Source organism: Chrysemys picta, chromosome 17 (assembly GCF_011386835.1).
Source record: "Chrysemys picta bellii isolate R12L10 chromosome 17, ASM1138683v2, whole genome shotgun sequence".
In the NCBI taxonomy this organism is placed as follows: domain Eukaryota; kingdom Metazoa; phylum Chordata; order Testudines; family Emydidae; genus Chrysemys; species Chrysemys picta.
Window position 1 is genome coordinate 19834286 of NC_088807.1, and position 8420 is coordinate 19842705.

Here is an 8420-nt window from a genome sequence, read left to right on the forward strand (position 1 = left end):
GTGACCGCCCCCTGGCTACACCCCGAGAGCCCACCTGGGGTCTGGAGTCTGTTCCTCAGACTGGTCGTTCTCTACAAGCTGAGCAATCAGCCGCTCCTTGGGGATCCTCCCAATGCTCGGCCCTCTCTCCCAGGGGCCAGGTCCCTCTTACGGAGCTGGTTCTAGGCCATGTCCAGTCTGGTTCCTTTCAATTCCCTCATTTTATTGCTGGCCGCCACTCACTGCAAAGCGCCTGCACTCGCAGCCAACCATCTACAGGGTGCAGCCACCAACCATCCTCCGCTACCAGGTTGTCACGGACTCACAGATCGTGTCCACTCTTGGCCCCGTGCGGTCCCTGGGGGGAACCCCGTTCAGTGCGAGGGCCCTTCTTGGGGGTCCACTCTCTCAGAGGGTGGAGGGTCCTGGCCAACCTCCTTCTCAGGTAGCATCGCTGTAGATGCTGTTCTTAGCACAATGGTGTGAGACAGAGATGGGACAGAGGGTGGAGGGGTTGTGTTTCTGGCCCCCACAATGGGACGGGGGAGGGATAAATTTAGATCCTAAGTTGCTAAAACAGCAACCGAAATATCTGTGAAAAGGGGAAGTGTGGTCAGAGCCGCCGCTCGCTTGCTGGTTCTGCTACTTCCAGTGAAACTCAACATGAACCTGATTCCCCGGCAGCTCCCCATCTCCCCCAGGTGTGACACACTCTCCTGGCGCCGGGACGGGGGTTGGGGGCTGCCCGGGGGGGCTGGTTTAATGATCTGTGTTTATTACAAATCTGGAGGTTAACAGGATGCAAAATAACATCAAAGCTGCCTTGAAGCGTCTCCTACCCATCCCAGTGCTGAACTCCCCCTTCCCCCCACATGTGGGTCTGCGTGGGGCAGGGGGACAGAAGTTTGATGGGACGGGGCTGCAGCGCGGGGAGGGCAGCGTCCCCCCTAAATCTTCCCTAGATGCAGAGTTCTCTGGGGCTGGCGCTGTTGGAGCGTGAGGCTGTTGCCCCCTGGGGTCTGGCGCCCCATGGCTGCGGGGGGCTCTCACTGCGGGGCTCCCCGGCTCACGTTGATCACATCGTACACACTGGGCTGCAGCGTCTGGCGGTCCAGCTCGGCGTAGATGCCGGGCTCCTTGGGGTGGGAGGGGAGAGAGTCACGTGTGTGTGCACGTGCATGCACCAACCCCCAACCACACACACAGAGCAGGGTCCATCCCCTCAAACAGGGGGCGACAGAGAAACACACACACACACACACCCACCCACCCACCCCCCCTGCAATCCCAGCTGGCGATCCCATAATCCCCCCCCTTATAGCCCAGTCCTCACCCCAAACCATTGAGTGTGCCAGGATAGGCTGGGGGGGGGGGGGATGTGAGAGGCCTGCTGGGGCCCATGTGGGTCAGGGTTGGAGGTCAGACCCCATGGGGGAACAGGGGACACTTACCAGGGTCTGTGGCTGTTCCCCTTCGTCAATGGAGTCGTCTGCAGAACAGAGACACCCGCTGAGCTGCACCCCTGGCCGGCCCAGAGCAGAACCCCACACCCAGCTCTGACCCCTCTGTCCAGCCAGTGGGGTCAGAGCCCAGCACAACCACCCCTCCTCCGCCCCAGAGCATGGGCCAGGGTCAATAGCCCCATGTTACAGAGAGGAAAACTGAGGCACAGAGACAATGGCAGAGTCTAGGGTGTTACGGTGGGGTGGGAGGGGGGCTGGGAGTCAGGATGCCTGGGTTCTCTCCCCGGATCTGGGTGGGGAGTGGGGTCTAGAGGTTAGAGCAGGGGGCTGGGAGCCAGGAGTGGATGGAGATTCCCTGTAGGTCACTGGCTGGGAAGATCTGATAGAGAAGTGAAGGGGGGGACACAAGACCCCCCCAGGCCTGGGGGCAGACAGAGGGAGACCATGAACTAGAGGGGTAGGGGAGCCCCCAAAAGCCCCTCCCTTCCCCAGGGGTCCTGCCCCACTCTGGTACCCCCTTGGGTGTGTTACTCACAGATGGGGTCTTCCTGAGCCGGGGCCTTCAACACCCCCATAGGGCTGGCATTAAAAGAGAGAAAACCCCTTTGTAAATGTCATATCCCCCAACCCGCAGGGAGATTCCCCAACACACCCAGAGAGCCCCCATCCTGCCTCACACTGAACCCTGTTCCCTGATTCAACCTTGCCCCAACCACTAGACCCCACTCCCATCCCAGACCAGGGAGAGTCCCGGCTCCCAGCCTCCCTGTTCTAACCACTAGACCGAACTCTCCTCCCCGAGCTGGGACAGAACCCAGGAGCCCTGTGACCCCGGCAGGTCGATTGGGAGGGGGGAGGCGGCAGGTTCCTACCTGCTCGGTCTCAGTGCGGCTCCTTTTCCTGCAGAGGGACACAAACCAGAAACCCCCATGAGCCGATCGGGATCCCCCGGTCCCAGCGCCCGGCCACTCACCCCCCCACAGGGCAGCAGGGATGGGGGTGCCTGGGGGTGTCCCTCTGCTGCTGGTGCTGAGCCTGGATCCTGGCTGGGGTGATCTGGACTAGCAGGGGGCAGCACAACACCAGAGCATGCACCGGGGGAGGGGCAGATTAACTCGGGGGCTTTTCCTGTCCCCAATCCTCCCTCGTTAGTGACTCATTATAACGAACCTGATCCAGGCCAGTCAGCTCCTCTGTCACCCGAGGTACCTGAGAAGCTCTTTATACAGGGACCCTTAGCCCGGCACTGAGACGCAGCCACCTCTGGGGTGGGACAGGTGCGTGTGTACAGGGATTACACATACAACAGTGTCCTTTGCTGAACCCCCCCCCACCTCCTTGACTTTCCCGGCACAGTCCCGCATCCCAGCCGTGACCCCATCCCGCCCTGCTTAGCGGCAGGTTTAACCCTTCCCTTCGCTGGGCGGGGCACTCACTGGCTCGGGTTTTTATGAAGCAGACGAAGGCCACGAGGAGGAGGAGGAGGAGGAGGACGGCTGCCGTGCTCACACCAGTGATGATGTTGCTGATCAGACACAGAGGTGCCGGCGGGCCTGGGAAACAGCAGCAGCCGTGAGTGCCGTGAGCAGCTGGTCTGTTCCCCCCCCAGCCCCTCCCACCCCAGGTGACGCCCAAGGGCAGCAGAAAATTCTATGGGGAGGCTGTCGGGGGCCTTGAGGAATCAAGTGGGGTCAGAGCAAGAAATATTTGATGGATTTAGGTGCTGGGGGCACTGGGGTGCAGGGGGCTCAGTAGGGGGCGCTCTCCCCCGGCAGTCAGGCCGGTCCCAATGCCCCAGTGTGGCACTAGGGGGTGCTGTCTGAGTAACCATTTCCAGTCCCGTCCCCCCACCACCCCTCACGGTGCCATGGCACCAGTCACCCCTGGCCACACCGACTCAGGTCTGGCTCTGAGCGTCCCGTCAGTGCACAGCCTCTGCCCCCCCCCCAAGGGTCCAGCTGGGTGTGGGGCTGGGAGCTGCGACATGGAGCCGGGCACCTCACCTCCTACCACCAGCCACAGGGGGTCGCTGGGTTGTGAGGAGATGAAGGGCTCTGATCGGGGCTGGATAGCTGCAGCTGTAGCTTCCTCCGTGCTGAGCTCCCTGCACCCAGAATTCCTGCCCTGCGAGCTGGGCTCCCAGCCCCACAGACACCGAGCCGTGGCTCCCTAGTTCTTGGGATCCTCATATGCCCATGTGTGACCCCTGCCTCGTTCACTGCGTCCGGCCTGCCCTGGACAGAGCGACTCACAGGCTGGTCTCTGGCACCTGGCACCGAACAGGAAGTCAGGAAGTGGTGCAGGGTGTGGTAGGGGGAGACGGTGGGGATGAGTGTGGCAGGGCGGGGGAGAGGTTCCCGCACTCAGTGTCTGGTTTTCACAAATTGGAAAGTTGGCCACCCTAGCAGGGCCTGAGCCCTCCACAGTAAGGGAGTCACCCCCAGGGAGGCAGGAGGGGTCATTATCCCCATTCTACATGGGGGAAACTGAGGCACAAACAGATTCACTTTCCTCAGTGAGCTCCCAGGAACAGGGACTGTCTCTTCATTCTGTGTTTATGCAGCACCTGGCACAACAGGGCCCTGATCATGGTGGGGGCCCTACATGCTCCCCCAACACAGGGGATCCCGCTTTATTGAGGCCAGCATTTGCAGAAGACCACTAACTGTGGACGTCTCGGTTTGTGGGCGCTCGGCCTGAGATCCCCCAAGATTGAGGCCCCCCCACACTGAAGGACACTTTTGAAAACTGCGACTTTCTCCCATCACACAGAGTCTGTGCCTGCGCTAGGGGCTGTGCCAGATCTCCTGGGTCCCATCCCAGCGCCGTGTCCACCAAGCCAACGCTTCTTCTGCTGCCCCTGCCTCATTCTGCCCCGGCTGGGGCACTGCCTGGGGCGGAGCCTGAAGAACAGAGGCGATGGGATCACGGGATTAAATAGTGACTCACGTTTCCTATGCACAAGTGGCAGCGTTGAAGTAGCCTCCATGCCCCAAGTGTCCAGGGGCTGCTGCTCCCCCCTGGCTTGGGAACCCCCCAGTGACTCCGTCCCCGCTCCCCGGCCGGGCGTCCCCTCTGCTGGGTCAGGGCTCAGGGCAGAGCCTGGCTCTGAGCGTCCCATTGGCACCGAGCCCCCGTGAGGGTCTTGCTGGGGGTGGGGATGGGAATGGGGATGCCGAGCTGGGCCCCTCACCTCTCACCACCAGCTCCACGGGGTTGCTGGGGTACGACACGGCGAACGGCTCCGATCTGCTGTGATAGGAGCAGCTGTAGCTCCCGCCGTGCTCCCAGCGCACGTTTCTGATGGCAAACACAGCCTCATTGTCGTCCGAATCCACAGGTGGGAAATGGTGCCCATCTTTATTCAGCACGAACCGCACACCCAGGCGCTGTCCCCGACACCAGACGCTCACGGCTCCCCCCAGGGAGACCCTCCCGCAGGAGCTCAGGTAGATGCTAGGTTTGGGGTAGCTGGGCTCTGCAGTGGGAAGCAGACAGGCCGTGAGACGCAGGCCCCGTCACTCAGTCCTGGGGCCCGTCCTCACCACATGGCGTCAATGGTGGGTCAGACCCGGCGGCCTGGGGGACGGGCTCCTGGATCCCTTTCCACAGGGGCCAGAGTTTCCTCTGAGCCCTGGGCTAACAGCATGAGTCACGGAGCAACTCCAGCCCCTGGGGGCCCAGAGCTCTGCTCCCTAGCGAGTGACAGGCCAGTTCAGTCTCCAGGGTCCATTCACTCCCTGGCTTCTCCGTTGGGAGGGCAGGGGTGAGGATGGATTGGGTCCAGAACTCCTGGGTTCTGTGCACAGCACAACCACTGACTTGTAGGGGATTGTGCAAGTCTCTACTATACACTGAGGTTTATAACCTTCAGCTCCACCCATCACCCCCTAACTGATGTGTTGTCTGGGAAAGGCCCCCCTGCTCTGCAGCTCCCCCTGGGGGCAGGGATCCCCTCCCTCTGCCCCAAATCTCCAGTGGCTGCTTCTCCCCTCTGGCTGGGGAATCACCCAGTGACTCTGTCCTCGCTCCCTGGCTGGGTGTCCCCTCTGCTGGGCCCAGGAATCAGGGCAGAGCCTGGCCCATTGGTGCAGAGACCCCTTGTGGGTCTGGCTGGGTGTGGGGCTGGGAGCCGGGCCCCTCACCTCCTACAATGATCTCAATGGGATCGCTGGGATACGACGAGCGATTCTGTTGCGTTATGGAGCGATAGTCGCAGGTGTAGCTCCCTCCATCTTCCCGGCTGACACTGGGGATGGGAAATTCAGCCACGGTCCCATCAGGCACCGTCCGCACCTGCAGGTTCGGGTGTCCAGCTTTACGCAGAAAGAACTCCATGGATCGTTGCCGACCCTCACAGCGGATGGTGACATTTCCCCCGAGCGCCACCACCCTGCTGGGGCTCTCCGAGATGGTGGGTTTGGGGTATTCACGCCCTGCTTTCAACAAGAGACAGGAGTTAAACAGGGGAGACACAGCCCCCCGCGTCTCCCTACCCCAATTCAGTCCATCCGTCATTTGGCCTCTCTAGGAGTCTGTCCCCTACCAGGGTTGGCACTGCCTGCTCATGGGCTTTGGGGGCAGAGGGTTCAGCCAGACATAGCTGAGGACCCGGCTGCATGAGAGATCACCTGCCCCCACCCCGGCCCCACTTGGGGCCAGCCTGGAGGCCTGGTCAGTGGGCCTCCTGCAACTCTGCCCCCCATCCTGGTGTTGGAAATAGAGTCTGTGACCGACGGGAGTCACACATGTCCCAATTTTTCCCCAGGCCTTGGGAACGGGAGGTGGGTGGGGGGGCTGTGAGTGCAGGGGAGGGAGCTGCTGGGGGTGGATGTGGGGATGGGGGTGGATCTGGTTTGTTCTCCCCATGGCTGCAGTGCCCGTGAATGTTTCTGTTCCCCGAGGGGCTCTAGAGCCGATGGACAGGCCCACCCCACCCCACGAATCCCCTCCCCTATCGTTGATATTACCGTCCACCCCACAGACTGATACTCACCTCCCCACACCCCGCTGTGCCCAGCCAGCCAGCAGCCTGGAGAGGAGACGGCTCGTTAGTGACCAGATCCCAGAGCAGCTGGATCCTACACCCTGGTCTCAGATCCGCCCCCGCATGGGCACATGCCCTGGTCTCAGATCCCCCCCATGGCGCATGCACGAGCCTCAGACCCTGCTCCCCATGGACAGACACCCTGGCTGTCTCTGATACTCACTGAGGAGGAGGACGATGAGAGCAGATGCCATGATTGGGGCAGTGAGGGCCCCTCAGAGCTGCCACCAACACCCCGGTGCCCAGCTCGACCAAGCCCCAAATAAGGAACTCAACTGGTGGCTCCAGCTACAGGAAGTTGACGATGTCTCACCTCTTCCTGCATCCATCACACGTTGTCTCTAATCTGCAGATGAAATCTAGCACAGCCAAAGCAAGCAGAGGTCCCTGCAAAACCCAGGAAACCCTGGGCCCATCAGCCTGGCCAAGCATCATGCAGCTCCCAGCTTGTCTATGTCTCTGTGGGGAGGGGGGGAGGTCACCCTCAGTGCACCCTGCAGCATTGGGGAAGGTGCATCGGGCTGGGAGCCAGGAGACCACAGGGTCTTGTCGTCAATCTTCCACTGACCATTACAGTAGAACCTCAACCACACCCCTCATTTGAAACTGGAAGTAGCGATCAGATGGCAGCAGAGATAACTTAAAAAAAACAGAACAGTTCTGTGTTAAACACAAACTGCTAAACAAATAAAGGGAAAGTTTAAAAAGGAAGATTTGACAAGGGAAGGAAACTGTTTCAGAGCTTGTTTCATTTCAATTAAGCTGGTTAAAAACAGCATTTTTCTTCGGCATAGTTAAGTTTCAAAGCTGTACTAAGTCCATGTTCAGTTGTAAGCTTTTGAAAGTCCAGTGTAACTAAGTGGGGGATTTTCTTGTTTTCACTTAGGTTTTTCAATGGTTTGCATGCAGAGGGGGTGGGAATCAGTTTCCCTGAGTGTTACTGGTTTAACGAGGTGAGGGGAGAGGGAGGTTGTTGTGACAGAGGACCAGAGCGAGAACTTGGGACCCCAGCCTGGAGGATGGATACCCCAGCGACTGGTAACCTGGTGACTGGGAGGCCCAGCTCGGGAGTCACAGCCGGTTCTGGCCATTGGGAGGACAATGGGCTGTGAAGGGAGGACCAGCCGGTTCCAGCCAGAGAGGACAGAAGAGAGGAGAGGAGGCCCAGGTGACCCTGTTTACCTGAAGAGAAGACAATGGACAATGGCTTGATCTCAGATGCCCAGCTAGGAAGCAAGGGGGCTCGGGACTGGAGAGAGGGAGCAGGCAGAGCCCACCTGGATGCAGGGGAGACTGGGATGTGCTGTGCTGAGGGAGGCCAGGCCTGAGAGTTTCCTGTGCTGGGTTCATACGCTCAATAAACCCTCCTATTTTACGCAAGCTCAGAGTCACTCCAGGCTAGAGATCAGGGTTGCATTATTCCTGCTGGGAGTGGAGGCCCAAGGGGTCCAGAACGAGCGGACTCCCTGAGGGGGCCCACAGCAAGAGACAGGCGTGCTAAGGCTCAGAGAGGTGCGGTTCCACTTCCAGAAGGTGGAGGGGCCTAACCCCGAAAGAGAGTGGACCACCGAGAAGGGCAGTCTCAATGAAGGAGGTTCCCCCCAGGAAGTGTACGGGGCCAAGAGTGGGCACGACCTGTGAGTCCGTGACAGGCCCCAATACGCCACTGCTGCACTAGGGGGTGCTATGCTGCAGGGAGCAGGAGGAGGGGCTCAGTAGAGGGGCGCTCTCCCCTGTCAGTCAGTGCTGGCCCTGATACCCCAGTGTACTGCTAGGGGGCGCTGTGCTGCAGGGAGTGGGGCAGAGGTCACTAGGGGGAGCTCTCTCCTGCTCTCAGTGGTGGCCCCAGTCCTAAGCAAAGTTCCAATTACTCCTGCAGAGAGAAATCCTACGAAAACCTGTGCGACAATTACAGCCGTGGTCATCTTCAC

At 60.3% G+C, this 8420-nt stretch overlaps 1 protein-coding gene across 2 annotated transcripts; it reads right to left on the bottom strand.

The window, feature by feature from the left end:
• Positions 1-732: 732 nt before the first annotated feature.
• LOC122173290 (leukocyte immunoglobulin-like receptor subfamily B member 3) lies at positions 733-7058 on the bottom strand. 2 transcript variants are annotated; one of them, XM_065570910.1, is made up of 9 exons: positions 6653-7058; positions 6439-6474; positions 5588-5878; positions 4636-4920; positions 2879-2995; positions 2315-2342; positions 1978-2021; positions 1431-1468; positions 733-1115 (listed from the first exon to the last, which is right to left on the bottom strand). In XM_065570910.1, exons 1-9 carry the CDS (start codon positions 6681-6683, stop codon positions 1026-1028), a joined length of 960 nt encoding a protein of 319 aa, XP_065426982.1. In that variant the 5' UTR covers positions 6684-7058; the 3' UTR covers positions 733-1025. The 2 variants fall into 2 exon arrangements, with proteins under 2 accessions (XP_065426982.1, XP_065426983.1); XM_065570911.1 differs by lacking the exon at positions 6439-6474 and having other exon boundaries at positions 6653-7056.
• Positions 7059-8420: the final 1362 nt, after the last annotated feature.